This window comes from Phaenicophaeus curvirostris, chromosome 14 (assembly GCF_032191515.1).
Source record: "Phaenicophaeus curvirostris isolate KB17595 chromosome 14, BPBGC_Pcur_1.0, whole genome shotgun sequence".
Taxonomy (NCBI): Eukaryota; Metazoa; Chordata; class Aves; order Cuculiformes; family Cuculidae; genus Phaenicophaeus; species Phaenicophaeus curvirostris.
In genome coordinates this window covers 6,082,442-6,101,423 of record NC_091405.1, presented here as the reverse complement: position 1 = coordinate 6,101,423, position 18,982 = coordinate 6,082,442, and the positions used below count along the sequence as shown (strand labels likewise).

Sequence of the window (18,982 nt, the reverse complement as noted above, 5' to 3'; positions counted from 1 at the left end):
CTAGCCCGCCGGAGGCTCTCCCCGTCGCTGGTCGCCGAGGCGCGGGGGGCGCTCTAGCCCGCTGGAGGCGCGCCCGTCGCTGGTCGCTCGGGCGGCCGGCAGCATGTCGGGCTCCGAGGAGGGCTCCGAGCTGTACTCCTCGGCCGAGGATGAGGACTACGTGCCCTCTGGTGAGCGGCGGGGCCCCCGACGCGGCCCCCGTCTCAGTCCGGCCCCCTTACCGGTACCGGGCTCGGTCCTTGTCCCAGCCTTTCCCCCTTTCCCGGTCCCGGTCTCTTTCCTGGTCCCCTTCCCCGTCCCGTTCCTTTCCCGGTCCTGGTTTCGGGCTTTTTCCAGGTTCCTTTCCCAGTGCCTTTCCTGGTCTCGCTCTCAGTCCTTTTTCCAGCCCCTTTCCCAGTCTGGGTCCCTTTTCCCTGTCCCTTCCCCGTCCCAATCTCTTACCTGGTCCCTTTCCGAGTCTGGGTCCCTTTTCCCTGTCCCAAGCTCTTACCTGGCCCCTTTCCCAGTATTGGTCCCTTTTCCCTGTCCCTTTTCCCTGTCCCAAGCTCTTACCTGGCCCCTTTCCCAGTATTGGTCCCTTTTCCCTGTCCCAAGCTCTTACCTGGCCCCTTTCCCAGTATTGGTCCCTTTTCCATGTCCCAGTCTTTCCCAGCCCCTTTCCCAATCTTGATCCCTTTCTTTGTTCCCATCTCTTTCATAGTCTTGGTCCCTTTCGCTGTCCCTTTCCCTGTCCTAACTGCTTCCCCTGCACCTTTCCTGGTCTTGGTCTCTTTCCCGGCCTTGGTCCCTTTCCCTGTCCCAATCTCTTTCCCAGCCCCTTTCCTGGTCTTGGTCCCTTTCCCTGTCCCAGTCTCTTTCCCGGTCCCTTTCCCAGTCCCAATCTCTTTCCCGGTCCCTTTCCCTGTCCCAGTCTCTTTCCTGGTCCCTTTCCCAGTCTTGGTGTCTTTCCTTGTCCCAACCTCTTTCCCAGCCCCTTTCCTGGTCTTGGTCCCTTTCCCTGTCCCAGTGTCTTTCCCAGTCCCTTTCCCAGTCTTGGTCCCTTTCCTTGTCCCAATCTCTTTCCCGGTCCCTTTCCTGGTCTTGGTCCCTTTCCTTGTCCCAGTCTCTTTCCCAGCCCCTTTCCTGGTCTTGGTCCCTTTCCCTGTCCCAATCTCTTTCCTGGTCCCCTTCCCTGTCCCAGTCTTCCAGCCCCTTTCCTGGTCTTGGTCCCTTCCCCTGTCCCAGTCACTTTACTGGTCCCTGCCTTGGTCCTGGTCTCGGTCCCAGTGCTGGCACTGACCGTCTCTGCTTGCAGGTGCGGAGTACAGTGAGGATGACGTGAGCGAGCTGGTGCGGGAGGATGAGGACACGGTGGTGGCCACCAACCCCCTGCCTGCCCGCAGCAGGAGGAGCACCCGCCGTCCCGCCAGCAGGTACAGCTACCCCAGTTCCACAGGGACACTGGTTCCCGGGAGGGAGAACCCACCTCAGTCTGGCTTGGGGACACCAAGGTGCTGAGGAACATGATTCTTCATTACAGTTTAGCATCAGAGACGGAGATCCTCAGGCTGGAGAGGCTCCGTGCCTAGAAGCCCTCCCAGCAGCTGGTTGTTTCCCTTTTAATGAGACTTTTTACCTGCAAAGCCCTTCTCACTCCTTTTGGGCCCCTCACTCCAAGGATATTGAGGGGCTGGAGCATGTCCAGAGAAGGGAATGGAGCTGGGGAAGGGTCTGGAGTGCAGGGGTTATGAGGAGTGGCTGAGGGACCTGGGGCTGTTCAGCCTGGAGAAGAGGAGGCTGAGGGGAGACCTCATCGCTCTCTGCAGCTCCCTGAAAGGAGGTGGATACTGGTCTCTTCTCCCAAGTAACAAGTGATAGGATGAGAGGAAATGGCCTCAAGTTGTACCAGGGGAGGTTTAGATTGGATATTGGGAAAAATTTCTTCACCAAAAGGCTTCTCAGGCACTGGAATAGGCTGCCCAGAGCGGTGATGGGGTCACTATCCCTGGAGGTGTTTAACAGACAGGTAGATGAGGTGTGAGGGGTATGGTTTAGTAGTAGACAGGTGTAGTTGGACGTGATGATCTTAAAGGTCTTTTCCAACCAGATGATTCTATGATTCTCGGTGCTGTGTAGACACTGTTTGTTTACATTTGGTTCCCGTCCTACCCAAGTTCTCCTGTCCTTGAGCTCCCTACAGTATCCCAGAGTCCGCTATATCCTTACCGATCCCTGCACACACATGCTGGGCCACTTCTGGGGTGACCTGCCTCCCTCTTCCTGGATTTTCTGAACAGCATCACCTTTTAAATAAGTAGCTTCACCCCCAACATTAGGGGGGACCTCCCAGGTGGGATGTCACAGCTAGAATATGAAATACCATGTTGCTTCCCACATACTTATGGATCCAGCTCTGTAATAGTGTTGCAGCACCTCAATATGTTTATTTTTTTTGCATCCATTTCCAGGAAGAGGAAGAAGGGACGTCTCCTGCTAGAGCCTGAGGAGAGAGAGGAAGAAAAGGCTCAGCAGAATGAAGAGCAGGAGGAAGAGGAAGAAGATAGTGCAGAGCAGGTGGAAAGAAACAGAGAGGAAGAAATAAAAAAGAAAGAGGATGCTCTTTGGGCCAGTTTCCTTAGCGACGTGGGACAGAAACCCAAAGTAACGCAAGCTAACAAGGTAACAGGGCCCTGAGCCTTCACCCTGGGAATGTGGGAAGGGCCTCTGCTTTAGCACTTCTAGATGTCAGTCAGAGCTGGGAAGAGGCTGGGTTTACCTTGCCGTGGCTCTCTGGAGCCCCACCCTGGTGCAAACTGTAAGCTGCTGGTTTCCTTCCAGCTTGGGAGGTCTGTGATCTGACATTGCTGCTCTTGGAGCTGCTTGTCAGCATCTCAGAGTGTCCCACAGAGCCTTCTTGGCTTCTCTTTCAGTCCTGGATTCCTCTTGTGCCATAGAAGCAGCACAATGAGTTTTGGTTGGAATTGTGCTTGTGGGCACAGCTCTCCCCTGAGGTTTGTGCCTTTCCTGATGTTCAAAACCAAAGGGAAGCTGTGTGTGTGAGTGGGCAAGCAGAAGAGGCAGCTGACACCTCTGTGCCTTGACCTTGAGCCGCGTGTAGTGAGGGGGTCTGGGAGATGCTGTGTGTTGGCATGGACATGTATAATAGGACTGAATCCAGCTTTCTCTGGTCGCCTTTATAAACTGGTGATGTCCTCTCGCTGTCTGCAGAGGTTTTCTGTAGAGAGTTCAGTGTATAATCAGTTATCAAAAAGGATTTGGTTCTTATCAAATGCATGTATGTGCTTTGCAAAACCTTTCACACTGAAGGTGACAGAAGGGATGAAGTTACCAAAACTAACCCTCTGCTGCTAGAGTTGTCTTTTATTTTTCCTGAGTGATGAGCCAAAAAAATGCTTTGCAACAGAAGTCTGAACTCCTGACTTGCTGGTGCCTGGCAAGTACCGTTCTCGCTGTGCAGAGCTCCTTTCTACAACTGTTGGGAGGTTGCAGAACAAGTGTGATTGTGTAATCTTTGTGTGCAGCTTTTAGAAGAAGAGTCCTTTTCATAGGAACCTTTGTGCTTCTCTCCACCTTGGTTGTTACTAGCTGAGCAGCTGAGATGGTTACCAATGGAATTAGAGAGGAGGAGAGAGGAAAACTTCTCTTGAGAGCAATTCTGCTTTTATGGGCAGATCGCCAAGGTGTGAGTGGTCCTTGAGAGTTCCTCCACGGTTTAGAACAATTTATGGAGAGGTGCAGTTCCTCTGTTCTCTTTGCAGACTTTTTTACCTGGATATGATATGTCTGCTGGAAGATCTCTGCAGTGTGTGGTTGATGTAGAGCAAGAATTTTGGGGTTTGCTTTGATTCTTTATAGAGTCTGAGGGTTTTTTTGTGTAGGCTGTTAAAATCTGTAGCTTTGACTGAGTAAATTAAGAGACATTGTTAACAAATAGCTTAATAAAGATAATTCCCTGTTACATCAAAGAAATGTTATTGACAAGTAGCTTAATATCTTTAGGGTTCTCTGTGAAGATCAACTTTGCTTTTCCTACTGTTGGGTTTTGCTGTTCTACATTCTTGAATGAAAATAAACCTGTTTCTGTGTAATCTACTTTGGCAGCTTTACTGCCTAGTATTGCTTAGTTTAAGAGAACTGAATCTTCAGGCTTTTGCTTGCTTCCTGAATCACAGATTCTTAATCCTTCTTATATTTAATTACAATTTCACTTCTCATTTTGGGTCTATTTTGATCCTCGAGCTCCGCTGAGAGCCAGGGGCCAGGGTGGAGAAATTTCTTCCAGTCACAGGGGCGTTTGTTTCCTTTATCTTGTCTGTGGGGACTTGTTTTGACCAGCCAGCCTAAACCTTAGTGCTGCCCGAGGTCTGCCTTGGGTCCTTGGCCACTTGAGGTCAAAATTTGGCTTGGTCTCTCAAGTGTTTTGCTTTCTCCTTCATATGTTTTACAGGCTGAAGAAGAGAAGAATGGGAACAAGGTTCAGGAGAAACCAAAAGAGTCCGAGAAACCAAAAGATTCAGGAAAAGTGACAATCACCAAAGTGTTTGATTTCGCTGGTGAGGAAGTCAGGTAAGCTGGCAGGTGTGATGTGTCTGCTGCAGGCTCGGTGCAGACTGGAGATGTGCTGGGAAGCACAGTGTGTCCTTTTTTCTTTACACTTTATTTTCATCATGAGCATGTACAGACCTCAAGGAAAATGAGGCCAAGATTTTTCTGCCTCAGGACTGCAGAGTGTCCTTCTATACAGACCTCAGTCTTCAATCAACTTCAAAACACGCCTGTAAATTCACTTAGGCTTCTCAATCTGAACAGTGCTTAAACTAGTTGGCAAAGCCTCCTGGTGGCAAGAGAACCATGTATGGCCCCGCAGGGATGCAGTCGTGTGTTTTATCCCTTCAGTCTAGACCAGGGGCTGTGCTGGGGGCAGGATGTTTGCTGGCACTTTCCCTGGTGATGCACACAACCGCTACAAAGATCTGCAGGCAGTAAGAGGCGTTTTGCCAAATGGACTAAAAGCTGAGTGTTTTTACCTCTGAAACAGCAGCAGCAAAGGTGATGGGGTAGGTAAAGTCATTCTTTAGGCTGTTTGGCTTGCAAGGTGTCTCGGGATGCGCTGCGAAAAGGGGCAGGTGTTTTATAAACACATGGGACCAGAACTGAGGGGTCTGGGTAAACCCACTTGAGATCTGAACGCCCTGTGACCTCGTGGTTATTACCGTGGTGAACTGGTTTTTGTCTGTAGCTGTAAACTTGGTTTTGTCAGAGGAGAATTTTGCCTCTGTGTTGTGTGGCAGCAGAGGGCAGCAGCTCCCAGCAATAACACCCAGCGCTGCCTGAATCTGGAGGAGGAAGCAGAGCAGGGGCTTCCGCTGCTCTTGCTTTTCATGTCAGTGCTGCTGCCTGAGCTGTTTGAAAAATCTGAGAATCATGAGTCACAGCAGTGATTCTCCTGTTTCCCTGCACAATCCAGGCTGTAGGAATACCCTTCATTCACCAGAGAAATTGCAAATAACAGTGCCACTGCAGCTTTTCTGAGAGAGAGCATCCATCATACCCTTTCTACAAAGGAAAGGGCAAATCTTTCTTGTGGATAGAGAAAAATCTGTCTTCTGATATACACTCCCCTTATCAGATGCCAGCTTGCTTGTTCCCAGTTCTCCTGTGGTTTTTTTTTTTTTCTGGTTCAAGCACAGTGTCTGACCAGGTGTGAATGGATGAAGCTGTAGGATAATCAGGGCTGTCGTACAAAAGCCTTGTTGGGTTCTGACGTATCACTAGATGGCACCCAGTAAATCTGCCTTCCTGGTGATGTGGGGTTGCGTGAAACCAGCAGTCTTACTGAGGTCTGGACGTGTCCGTCTGTGTGTTGTGAGGGAGTGTCATGTCCTAACATGAGCGTGGAGGTGTATCACGTAAGGGAGGGTTGATTTACAGGGAAACATGCCTTGTAGGCTTGCTTCAGGGCACGAGTCCTCCACTTATGGAAAGGAATTCTGTTTGTGCAATGTTTTGTGAGACACAGGACCCTTAAAAGTAGGGAGCTGGTAAAAGCATCTGCCTTGAACCTTCTTGTTTACCTGCCTGTATAAAAAGAAGCCTCAGATAATTCTGATTTAAGCATAGAATTACCCAGGTGCTGGTCCAATCCTAGCATTCCAGATTTTGCATGGTGTTTACAGATTGGCTTTACCAGTGCTGTTCTTGCTTTTATTGGTAATATTAATTGGAGGGGTGGGGGAAACTTTCTCTGTGCTGCATAAACGGTCATGATCCAAGGGCTAGAGCAGCTCCCGTGCGAGGACGGGCTGAGAGAATTTGGATTGCTCAGCCTGGGGAAGAGAAGGCTCTGGGGACACCTTAGAGCAGCTTCCACTGCTGAAAGGGGCTGCAGGAAAGCTGGGGAGGGGCTTTCCTGGATCAGGGACTGCAGGGACATGTCGAGGGGGAATGCCTTTCAGCTGAAAGAGGGGAGATTGAGATGAGAATTTAGGAAGAAATGTTTTTCTGTGAGGGTGGGGAGGCCGTGACCCAGGTTGTCCAGAGCAGTGGTGGCTGCCCCATCCCTGGAGGTGTTCAAGGCCGGGTTGGATGGGGCTTGGAGCCCCTGATCCAGTGGGAGGTGTCCCTGCCCAGGGCAGGGGGTTGGAACTGGACGGTCTATGAGGTGCCTTCCAACTCGAACCATTCTGTGCAGAGAACTTGTTCAGGGCTCCCAAGGTGCTGAGTTTGTGCGTTTGACTGCAGTATCTTATTTGTAGTTTTTCATAACTATAGTAAGTAAAGTTTCCAATTCAGATAAAGGCACGTTTTTCTGCACCGGTTGCTTTCCCCATGTCTGTGCTGCTCAGTACTGACTGTTTCCTTGGTTAACTGCAAAGGAATCGATACAAGTTCCTACTTACTTTTCATTGAAGAGGCAGAAGCTGGAGCCTGGGTGACAATGAGATTGCAATCCTGCCGAGCTCCAAGGCTGGTGTATTTTTTGTTTACAGCAGATATTTTCTCAACGCTTTACAGCGCCAGCAACAGAAAGTTTGTAGTGAGGTCTGGAGGACTGTGTTCTGCCAGTTCCAGAGTTACAACATGTTACATTATTAAGCTCTTTGGTAACAGAATGTACCACTGTATTCAATGTATTTGCCCCCTTGATTTTTGTGATATTCAAAAATGACTCTTTTGTGATGTTTGCTACATCTTGCATCTCTAAATGTGTTACACTGTTAGCTGTGGGTGGAATATAAGGAGTTATCACTGCTTACAGCTCCTGGCACTTCCCTGTAGCGGCAGAAGGTGAAGGCCAGTGGGCTCCTATTTCTTTAGAAGAGCTGGAGGTTGTCTTTGCACGACCCTAGTGTCTGCAAATGCTCTGAATACCAAACGCTGGCTTCCTTGCCTGGGGAAGCAGCTGGCAAATTGTTAGTTACAAAGGCCGACACACGGTAGTTGTGTGTGTGTTTGCGCATTTCTGGACTGAAATAACTGAAATGAGAGAGCTGCCTCTGTTGCTCTCCTTTCTTCGTGGTTTGAGGCTACTTCTGAGTGTTGCTCTTTTGAAAGCTTGAGGAGAATTTAGATCAGTATTTAAGCGCTGATAGATTCAGGGCACCAATTTCAACAGTCTGCTCATTGAAGCTCTTAACAGAAGATCATTTAGTCCTGATCTCATGTTGCACAACGGTTTATTTTCTCCTGTGTGGTATAATCTCTGGCTAGGTTGGAGTAGCAGAAGTCTTCTGAAAGGAATCTCTCGCTACAGGGTTGTACTAGAATAGTGGAAGACTTTCCTCTTTAAGCTGTCAGCTTCCCTATAGGTTATTGTTGCACTTAATGTCCATTTTGATTAGTCTGTGCTTGTACTGGTTGCTAATGCTAAACATCAGGTTCAGAGTATTCTAGATTACCCGTTACCAAATAAAGAATTAAGTGTAGTGGCTTCAAATTTTATAAAATACATTATTTATTATTACCTTGTAAACCAAAAGCTGTTGAATCCCAGAACCTAGAAACAACCTTTAACTGATTTCTGTGTTTTCTAGTTGTGACTTTTCTATCTGCTTTTCATTCCTCCCTGGTATTAAATAGATGAAGAGCAGCAGGTGACTGTCACCTGAATGGCTGTAATTGTGGGCTGTGGGAGCAATTTGCAGGGGCAGTTCAGCGTCTAAGTGGAAGTTCAAGTCATTTCTCACTGGCAAAGGAAACTGAAGCTCCTTTGAAACCTCTGGTTTATGAACTGGCCTCGTGATGCAGGGCGTGTGGTTGCATTAATAGGGAATCAAATCCCTGTTGCCAGGGTTTATCTGTTGCAAAATGTGATTGCTGTATGCTGAGGTTTGTTTTCAGCAGTCCAAACTTGTCTTTCTTTAAATTGCTGCTGTGCTCAGTGTATCAAAATGGTTCTTCTGCTCTTCTTCCATGAAAGTCAACTTTGTGTCCACCCAGGACAGCAGCAAGACGCAGCGCTCGTACCTGGTGTCAGTCCCAGTCCTCTGGTGTCGGTTCCAGTCAGCGTAACAGCATGTTAGGGGAGAGCAAAGATGGGTTATTGAATGCCAGCAGGAGTAGGTTTTAGTTTGAAACATCCGTGTAACTTCACGGGCCTTGTGGGTGGCAAAACAAAACTGAGGGGAGTAATGTGGTCTGGCTTAGGTGCCAGTTCAGTAATGGGAGGCTTGTGTTTGATGCTCTGCTTTATTCCTGCATTACAAATTCCAAGTAAAGGGCTCAAAACTAGAAGCTTCTTATTTCTGTGCATATGTGCTTTGTTCATGTGGTTTAAATCCAAAGCTTTACATGCTTGTGTTATTCTTCTGGTGGGAATGCTGGTATTGCAGAGATGCTGTGCAGTACTAATAGTGTCGTGTTGTGCTGGCAAAAATATGGCTTGTGCTGCTTCAGTGACCCTTGGCCACTTTCTTGCGTGCATGGACCTCACAGCCAAGCCAAATTGAGGCCATAGCAGGGCTCCACTTTCCATCTGTCACTGGGAAGAGCCCTGCTCTTTTCCTGGAATCTGGCAAGGCGGTCACGTCACAGCTCCCTTTACTTTCCCACAAGGTTGTCTTCTCTAGGAGTGCCAGTTTTGGGGATCCAGAAAGACTCCCAGCAGGCTAGGTAATGGCCTCAGTCCTCTGCACTGGGGTCCCTTCCTGCCCAATCCTGGTCCATGGCAAATAGCTAACTTCTTGGAAGCGATTCCTTCTGATCCCTGGAGGACGTGTGGATTAGATTTTGCATTAAGCTTTTTTCTTGAGCTTACTCTGAAGCTGTTTCTTTCAGTGCTCTCCTGTGCCTGGCAGGTGCTCCTGTGATGTGAGTAACTCCTGGCTTCTCACCACATCTGGAGCAGGAGCTGTCACGCCAGCCACACAGCTATTGGCAGCGTGCTAGCCCTGGATCCATGTAGAAATGTTTCACGAAGATGTTTCCAGATCTCCTCTTCACATCTGCAGTGTGAGCTCCCTGCTGCTGTCTAGATGCTGGGATAAGTCAGTGTAAAGATCCAGCCAGCGCTTTCTTGCACGCTGCGTGTCTTCCCCCCGCCCAGCAGTTGATAAGTACTGAAGGCATCATTTTCACTGATGTCAGAAATTGCCCAACGGCAGAGCCCTAAACCCAAAGCATTTACAGCCAGGGAGCTGGGGGTTTGCTGTGGGCCTTGCTAAGAGGTAAATGTTTGCCTAGTGAACTCTTGGGTTACTTTTGTATTTGAAGACTGAGCAGGTGGGGGAGATTTTGCTGAGCTTCATCCTTTCAGAACCTCATCCTTTCAGACTGAGCTTGGTAATCTGTCTGCTTCTTAAGTGCCTGTTTCCCGATTAATTCCGGCTGGTTTTGAAATTGTTCTTCAGTGTTTGCCTGATGAAAGCTTACTGAAGCTTTGAAACTCAGTGCTGGAATGCCCGTGTTTGGTGGGCCTGCAAGCCCTGCACGGTGCTCCAGCTGGGAAAGCTCTCAACATAAATTCACAGCCTCCACCTGACTTACGGAGGTCTTTTCTCTTGCTCCAAGGGGCAGATGATGACCCAGTTCTACGGATATTGTTTGCTTTTTAGGGTTGCTTTTAGGTGGGTTTTCATAAGGCATTTAGTCCAGAGGTGTATACAAAAGAGCTGAAAGCTCTCTGATGTGTTTGAAGTCCTTGAAGGCTTTATGGGTGTGAAGAGGGAAAATCCTTAGCTTTCCTACAGATCTTTCAGTCTATGTATCTCTAAGCACTTTTTAAAGAAGTGTTGCTATTCCCCATTTGGGAATATGAAAACTGAGGCACACGGGATTTGATGGCATCCACTGACTCATCTGGATCTCATGGCTTCACTTGTGGATTGCATGTACCAAATAAAACTAGGGAGGGCCAGATGCCAAACACAGTGGTCAATAAGCAGCATCACACTGAGTACAGGACTTGCTGCCAGATACAATGAGCACACATTGACAATGGGAATTGTGCAGGCAGGCCATGTCCAAAGTTTATTTTTTTGTTGTCCCACAGGGTCCTCAAGGTCAACATATCCTTTAACTCAGGCCTGGTTGAGAGAGGTGATGAGGTCTGAGCCCGACCTGTGGTGTTAGCTGGGCTGCTGGACCCTTCTCCTCTCTGAGTTACTCAGGAGAGCTGGGCAGAGCTGGTTAAAGACTGATTTATTCCCCTGTGGTAAGGAGAAGTGCTGACCTGTGCACGGCACAGCTGAGGTTATAACTCAGTGCTCTGCAGTTGTATAGTGCTGCTCCTTGGGAATTTCTTGATGCTACCTCTCATGACTGAAATACTGGTTGTCTTTTTTTTAATCTTGGCTCATCTGTCTGCTTGTTGAGAAGAAAACCAGCACCTATATTCTAGACTGCTCACTGTTTTAACCCCGGATCTGCTGTCCTCTGCTGTCATGAGACATCACCTGTGTTCAGTTCTGAAGTCCGGAGCACAGAAAGGACATGGAGCTGTTGGAGCAAGTCCAGAGGAAGCCGCAAAGATTATATGTGGGCTAGAGCACCTCCTGTACAAGAACAGGCTGAGAGAGTTTGTGTTGTTCAGCCTGGAGAAGAGAAGGCTGCAAGGGGGATCTTAGAGCAGCTTCCAGTACTGAGAGGGGCTCCAGGAAAGCTGGAGAGGGGCTCTTGATCAGGGAGTGCAGGGACAGACAAGGCAAGAGGGTTTTAAGCTGAAAAGGGGAGATTGAGATGAGATCTGAGGAAGAAATGTTTCCCTATGAGGGTGGGGAGGCCCTGGCCCAGGTTGCCCAGAGCAGCAGTGGCTGCCCCATCCCTGGAGGTGTTCAAGGCCAGGTTGGATGGGGCTTGGAGCAACCTGATCCAGTGGGAGGTGTCTCTGCACGTGGCAGGGGGTGGAAGTGGATGGACGTTAAGGTTCCTTCCAACCTATGTATGATTCTGTAATTCTATAATTCTTTCTGAGCTTCAGCCCCTTGATCCCAACCTTGTTCAGGAGACAGCAGGTGACAGTGGCTGCAGAAGCAGGTCAGACATCTGATAACAACTCAAGCTTTCCAGAGTCCTTGCTCAGCGTCTGATTCCGTTCTGGGTGGCTGTGATGTCCTCTCTTCTCCTTACATGACAGCTGAGAGTGACCAAATGTGACAAAGTTGGGAAAGCCCAGAGGGGTGTCAGCCAAGGAGTTTAGGAGACTCCTTCTCGCTTTGTTGCTTTGCTTTGCAGACAAATGGCCACTGCTTCTGCTTCCTCCTGGCAGGCATAGAGCAGGAGTGGGGAAAATGCTGATAATGTGTATTAATGGAAGAGTTAATGTATATTAACTCTTTTAACGTATATTATACATATATAGTTAATGTATCTTAAAGGAAGCACGGGGAAAAGGAGCAGGGGATTCTCTCACAAGAGCTGGCACAGAGAACGGTTTTAAATGTGTAATTGTCCATCTGCGTTCTTGCTCTGTGGTCCCAGCACGGCTCAGTCAGATGTGTTGAGCTAATTAGCACAGAGAGGATGTGTAATACCACTCACTCTCTCCTTAGCTTGTGGTGCTTCTCAGGAAACTCAGCAGATGAATAATAGCAAGGGGTTGGTGGCATGCTCACACTTCTTGCTGGGTGTGAATCTTGGTCATTTGTTTTCTGCTGGTGTGGGGCTTTGTGCAATGCTGAGTGAAGGACAGGAGACATGAGAAGAAAGGTCAGCAGTTTGGATGTACATCTCTGAACAATGCTGTAGGTAGCATGGTGCACATCAGGCTGATCTGTGTGTGACATGTTCTGTATGTGCTTTTGCTGCAAAAGCTTTTGCTCTATGGCTGTGAGTGAGAAGGCAGGTGAGCGTTACCAGAATCTGATCTGAAGCCTTGTATTTGGAAAGCCCTGCCTCTTTTCCAAGTGGATAGCAAGGGATGCACATCTCCACCAGGTGAGGTAGACTGTTGTTGTCAGATTAAATATGGAAGACCATGAGCTTAACTAATAGGGGCAGAGGAAGAAACCACTTGCCTTATTTTGGTGTGCTTTTTTGCAGTGGCTTTTACTATAACACCAAGGAGGTGTTAAGAGGAGCGAGACAAATTTCACTAGCACCTTGACAAGATGCTTCAAAGCTCAGCCCCTCTGGGGACTTTTGTTTCATGTTGATAACTGGTAGTGCTGATGTTCACAGGGACTGGTTGCTTTTCTACAAATGAGCACCAAAATGCTGATCTTGGCATAATGGAGTGTAGGCAGCAGCTTGTTCTTGTCCATTGTTATTCCTCGAGGTCAGAAGATGCCTCTCTGACCCACAGTTTATATTGGCTTTTTCCAATTTATAAACCAGCTATTGATTTTATTTTTCTTTTTTTTTCTGGAAGGTAGGAGGTGAAAATATGTTTCCTTTCAAAGGGTGCCTAAGAATGGATGGGTCTTGGGGGCATGTTTTGATAACCTTTCTCCTGCGTGTATCCGTTCTCTGATGCTTCAGAATTTCCTTAGGGAATCCTAGTGTTGTGGCATGCCGATGGCACAACGGTGGCCTGGACATGAGGTCACTAAGCACGAGGAGGAGCTGTGTTGTGTGCTTGTTTGCTCGCTAGGCGATTGCCTTTCTCAAAGGCAGCTGCAGAAATTAAAGCTTCATAACCTGGCCAGAACTCTAAGCCAAGGGCACTTGCTTCTAAAGTAAATCATGTTATGGTCTGCTTAATGTGCTTTGAGAAAGGGAATGGCCTGGTGAAGAGCTCATATCTAGGATTTTTATTAGTGGATGTGCAGATGGGGAAACCTTAGATGGGGAAACCAAAGCACAGAGGGGCTGTGACTTGCAAAGTGCCAGCTTTTTCTAATGCGTTATCCAGCACTCGCGTACATGCCGACTCCTGTATTTGTCCTGTACATTACCCTGCATTTGAAAATCCCAAAGTGGCTGAGCAGATGTCCACCTGAAAGTCATCTTATGCTTCGAATATGCCTTGATGCTTTTAGGGAAATAATTGAGGTGTCTGTGCTGGTTTCATTTGTGCGGTTTGCTGGTAATCAGCATGATGAAAAAGAAGGCCCAGCTGGGATGTCCAAAGGTGGGAGGAGTCTCAGAGCATCTCTGAAATGATGGCTTGACCTCCAGATTAACTTGGGTGTTTCTAGGGCTTTCAGACCTGTGATATCGGGTTCCCATCAGTTCCTGGATCACCAACTGAGTTCACCTGTTTTCAGGTTCTTTCAACTCTTTTCTGTCTGTATTGCATGTAGTTAGTGTGGAAATATTTAAGTAACAATCCCACCCTTCCCCAGCAGGTAAGGGACGAGATGTTATTTCAGTGTCTGGCTCTCAGACACTGTCCTCTTGACTGTTAAAAATCAGGAATCAGAAGGTGCTTAGTGACCTAGTCAGGTCTCACCAGGGCTCTTTTACTGTTAGCAAGGGGATCTTTTGTCCCTCTGTCCATGTCTTCATCTCCGGAGCCTCAATCCCATCCAAGTGTTTTGCTGCTTGCCCTGTTTCCTTTGCTTCCAAGCTGCTGCCTCATTCCTGACAGCTCCAGGCCCAGAAAGGGGCTTTTGATGTCTGGTTTGATGCTGGCAGAGCCTGCTTGGCAGCCCTTGGGCCTGGGGTTTCCCCTGCCGGAAAGCGCAGCTTGTGAGATAGAAATCTTTATTTTTCTTTTTGTAGCTAAGAGGTTCTGAAGCAGGAGGGTTTCTGTGTTAGCCTGAAGGGAAGGCAAAGCTGTTTGCTGCCTTACTGTCTGATTAACACATTACAAACCGAGTCAAGCTTAGTCTGGCCTTTTCCCCATGGGGATGCTTCTGCTTTGTAGTGTGTGTTGGCTCCTGCTGTCATCTGTGTAACTTCTGTGCCCGACTTTCATAGCTGTAAGCGTGTTTTGAAGCCGTGGCTCGTGAGACCCACGTTTCTCCTTCCCTCAGCGAGAGAAGAGATCTGCAATGGGAACGCTGCACAGCTTTGCAAGAGTTGTGGGACTGCAAGGATCCTGGCATCAAGGATCAAGGCATGCTTGCAAGTCATGGTTAACAGGGTCTGAGGACTGTCACGCTTACACGAACAGCACTTGGATTGCACACCACGGAGGCGTGTTCCATAATTTGAAGTGAATCCTTACGGGAAGTACAAATAAAAATGATGGGATGCCTCAAAGACTGAAATGCAAACTTCATCTTGGGATTTTGGGCTGGCCAAGGGAATGGTTATCCAAAGAAGCAAGCAGAGACACGGTGCTTGGAGATTCTTACAACTGGGATGGATAAAGCTCCGGTCAACAGGGAGATAAAGGCTTGTTTTATGCCCTCTACCTGCTGCAAGCCCCAGTGGAAGCTCAGTAACGGGAGCATTGCTTCCCTTTGGATTTAGAGAGCCTTTTGGTCAGCATCTCATATGGCGGCACCATCCAGATGCTTTCTTTACATCTATCACACAGTCTTTGTCATCCAGGAGGTGATGGAAAATTGGTTGTTTCCTTCAGGGCTTACAAGGTTAAGACGTTGATGTCAAAAAGCACTTTTTATGCATTACTGATGTTAAAATAGCATTCATCACTGCTTGTTTTCAGATGAATCCGTTTGAGATGCAGCCTGGGCTGGCTACGTGGCTAGCTGCACCCACCTGCTGTGCACCAGGCAGCACCAGGCAGGCAGCTTGGCCCTTGCCCGAATCCAGGAGGGCTCTGATCAGGTTTGTTTCCTTTTAGAAACCAGCCAGAAGCTTCTGTGCTGATAGGCAACCACAGAATTGTCAGTTGCTCCAGCTTGGTCCTGTTGATGTTGCTTAGGGGAATAGGCTCAGTTTCCCAGGGAACAGCTTCTCCCACCTGGTTTGAAGAGCAAGGTTCAGAGAATGTTGGATTTTTCTTGAAAGGAAAAATCTGATATTTTACTTCGAAATTAGAAAAGTGATGGGAGCCTATGTAATTTTAGTTCTCTCTGCTTTTTGCTAGGTAATGCAGCATAAAACGAACAAATACCTGGTATGCAGGCAGATGTGGCCTGGAGGTTGTTAGAATCATGGAATGGTTTGAGTTGGAAGGGGCCTCAAAGCCCATCCAGTTCCAACCCCATGCCATGGGCAGGAACACCTCCTGCTGGATGAGGTTGCTCAAAATTCCATCCAACCTGGCCTTGAACATCTCCAGGGATGGGACAGCCACGGTTTCTTTGGGCACCCTGGGCCAGGGGCTCCCCACCCTCACAGGAAAACATTTCTTCCTGAGATCTCATCTCAATCTCCCCCTTTCAGCTTAAAACGAATCCCCCTTGTCCTATCCCTGCATTCCCTGATCAAGAGCTGCTCCCAGCTTTCCTAGAGCCCCTTTCAGTCCGGGAAGGCTGCCAGTTATGCAAGGACCTAATTCTCTCCTGGAAGATTCTGAGCACGTGCACTCCCGTGGCTTCAGGATCTTGCCTCTCGTACACGGTATCTCTGTAGAAGGCACCCAGGACATGGCAGCTCAGACACAAGAACCCACCAAAACAGTATTCAGATGAAATATTTCTCTTAGCTTAGAAGGGATTAGGTTTTTTACAAACCTCTGTGAGTGAGTGAGCTCCTTAAGTGATCATTCCAGATAGCTGGAAGACTACTTAATGAGGCTAGACACAGATGAGGAATATTGAAAAAGGATAATTAGCCTGATTATTCCCCCCGCCTTGGCCTGTGATTCCCCAGAGCTAACACCATTAAGATCATGTGGCAAGTTTTATAATTGTGTCAGGTCTAAACTGGGCCACGTTTCCCAAGTGAGGACTGCGTCCTCAGTATAAGTGATAAAGGCATTTTCCAGAGCTTCCACTCTTGCTCTCCCTTTCTCAGCATGGAGGTCAGGGGAGATGGTACCTTTGGGCTGCTGCTATTAGGGGTCTTGATCACCTTCTCAACTCCAAGTCCCCTTGTGCCCAAGTACCAGTGTGTCTGTTCTCAGCCTGATGTGCACCAGGCATCATGAGAATGCAGTTGTGTTGAGCCACCTGGGACGAGTTGGAGGGATTTTGGCTCTTGGGATGGATCAGGTTACTATTAGACAGCAGTTTATGGACAGAAGCCCGCAGACCTTCTTGATGTGGCTGCTTGTCTTTCCCGGCTTCCCCTGTGCTGCCTCCCAAACCCTGCCTCCTTTTCCCCTCCTTGCTCATCTGCTGATGTGCTTCTGGAAGGGCTTGCAGGGCACCTTGCTGCACTTCGCTGACACATCACACCCTCGGCATCCCTTGTGCTGGTTCTGTTTCTTGCAAAAAAGTGTGGATTCAACTGTGTTAGAGCAGAGGTACCTAACCACTGCACTGGGGTGAATTCTGGGGAGTGTGTGGTGCTCTCTGTATCATGGTAGCAAATGCAGGATGATGGGATGGATTGGGACCCTCCTTTTCCCATCTAGTAACTGCACCTGGTGTGAATACCAGAACACAGGAGAAGAGCTGGTGCATTAGACTTACTCTACCACTGAAATGACGCATGAATATTTGGGTTTAAGCAGCTTTTGCAGATTAGCTGGAGCTGTGTGAATGCGGTGCTCATTTTAGCCTGTGTTCCTGCTTCCTTTTAGCTGCCCATGTGGCCAAGGTGACTGCTGGAAGCAGGTCAGGTGCTTTTTCTTGAGTATAGAATGCTGCAGTTTAAACCGTGAGTGCTCTGTGGAACAATTTTTGGGACATCCCATGACAGCGCGTGGGTTGTCTTCATGTGGTACATATGCCCAGCATATGTAACTGGGACCTCAGCACATAGGTTGCTGGTTGTACCAGTATTTCAGTTGATAAATGTAAATGCAGGGGTGATGAATTATGGAAGCTGGATATAACATACCCACAACTGGGCACCAAAACAGCAGGCTGGGTGGATATGGTTGTTCTTAAATGTGTAGGTGCCACTTCAAGCTTGGTGCAGAGATAAAGGGACCTAAGGGGGACACCTGTAAGCGTTAGAGACACTTAGTGATCTAGTTTCTAGCATGCTTTCTTTTTAATAAATTTGAAGTGTGGAAGATCTTTCTGTTTTACAGTGGCACAGCACCTTGTACAGTATCTTCGTCTGTGCTACCAGGCTCCAGCATGGTCCAAAAAAATTAATAGCTGTCCTGTGTTTTGGAAGTCTTATTATGTAATTTAATTGCATGGCAGCATAATGAAATCTTTACAGGAAGGTGATGAGAGTGAGTGGTTTTGTGTGTGAATTACAGGGTCTGTGAGTTGGCGAGACACTAGCTACTTGTTTTATTGCTGACAATATCCTTATTTTCATGTTTGTTCCTGGATTAAAATGTGTGAATAGCATCCCAGTAAACAGTCAGGCAAATAGTTATTTATCAAGTATTTAAAAGTGAAAGGTCTTGTAATTTTCCTTAGTAATGACTGTGATTTCTTCCAGCTGGATTAATGGCTCCCATTTCTCCCCATGAAGAGCAAGAAATGTTTTGGTTTCTGCATGGGGAGTTATTGTCTTTCATAATAATACAGAGCAGAGGATTATTTTTTCCTTCCTGGCCTGGGATCTGGGAGAGGTTGAAAAGTGTGGAACCTGAATTAATACCTTGTTAAGCCCTTTAATATTCTTTCTTTTGACATTCCTGTTGGAGCGGTACAGGAACCATTGCTGGCATCAGCCCAGCTGCAGCCTGCTGCAAAACTGCTTTTGTTTTGGTTTATGAGGCAATCAGTGGGTTTTGTGATGGAATCACCTTGAAAGGGCACTTAAAATTATGTTTCTGATGCATTCCCCTGTCCCTAGCTGGGCAGTCCTGGTGGAACAGGTTGTCGGCAGCTTTTTTTGTTTTGTCCTACAGGGAACAACTTAAAAAATGTATGGAGCAGCTGCTGGCAGGCTGAAGGGAGCAAAACAATTTGGACAAAGTGTTCTAATCTATGCCCAGCTGTTGCTGCTGGTACCCTGAGTTGGTGGAGAACACAAGTATCGAAGTATGAATAATCCCTTGGTAGCAACCTGCCTTATGACCCTGGATAGCAAAGTGATGTGTTTGATACTGAGGTTGTCTACGGTCGAAGGGCTGTGCCGGACCCTCCCTGCACATCATGTTGAGGGGCTGCAGCAGGCAGAGGTTTCTCCTTTCTCACCCTTTCTGGGATTCAACATCTTCCTGGTCCTAGAGCTGTGACTTGTAGTGCCGGTCCAACCAACAGCGCGCTACCTCTGTCAGATGGCAGGCTGGCTGGAGCAGTTTTTCTTGTGCATCTTAGCTTTGTGTCTTCCTTCACCTTGGCTGGTAAGGACCGACGTCAGTTGGTTTTGGCTCTGGGTCATAGAAGGCTGAAGGAACTCATGAGGTCAAGACCATTGGGATGGTAGGTCTGCCACAGGCTTTGAAGCCTCGCTTTCCGTCATGTGTGTCCACATCCTGTAAGCTATTTAATTGCCAGATTCTCTGCTCTGCTCTCATGAGAGCTCACCTGGAGCCCTGCATTCAGTTCTAGAGTCCTCAGCACAGGAAGGACATGGATCTGTTGGAGAGAGTCCAGAGGAGGCCACGGAGATGATCTGAGGGCTGGAGCACCTCCTGTACAAGGACAGGCTGAGAGATTTGGGGTTGTTC

At 48.1% G+C, this 18,982-nt stretch overlaps 2 protein-coding genes across 2 annotated transcripts in view; one reads left to right on the top strand and one right to left on the bottom strand.

Annotated features, from left to right (window-relative positions):
• Nucleotides 1-18,982, bottom strand: part of AMFR (autocrine motility factor receptor) — a 414,702-nt gene that overhangs the window by 205,056 nt on the left and 190,664 nt on the right. The gene's annotated exons all lie outside the window — the stretch shown is intronic.
• CFDP1 (craniofacial development protein 1) overlaps nucleotides 13-18,982 on the top strand; it is a 70,496-nt gene continuing 51,526 nt past the window's right edge. Inside the window, exons 1-4 of the mRNA XM_069868716.1 lie at nucleotides 13-170; nucleotides 1,295-1,412; nucleotides 2,448-2,658; nucleotides 4,448-4,566. Of these exons, the coding sequence (XP_069724817.1) occupies nucleotides 104-170; nucleotides 1,295-1,412; nucleotides 2,448-2,658; nucleotides 4,448-4,566 (515 nt within the window). The 5' untranslated portion in view covers nucleotides 13-103. The remainder of the gene's footprint in view (nucleotides 171-1,294; nucleotides 1,413-2,447; nucleotides 2,659-4,447; nucleotides 4,567-18,982) is intronic.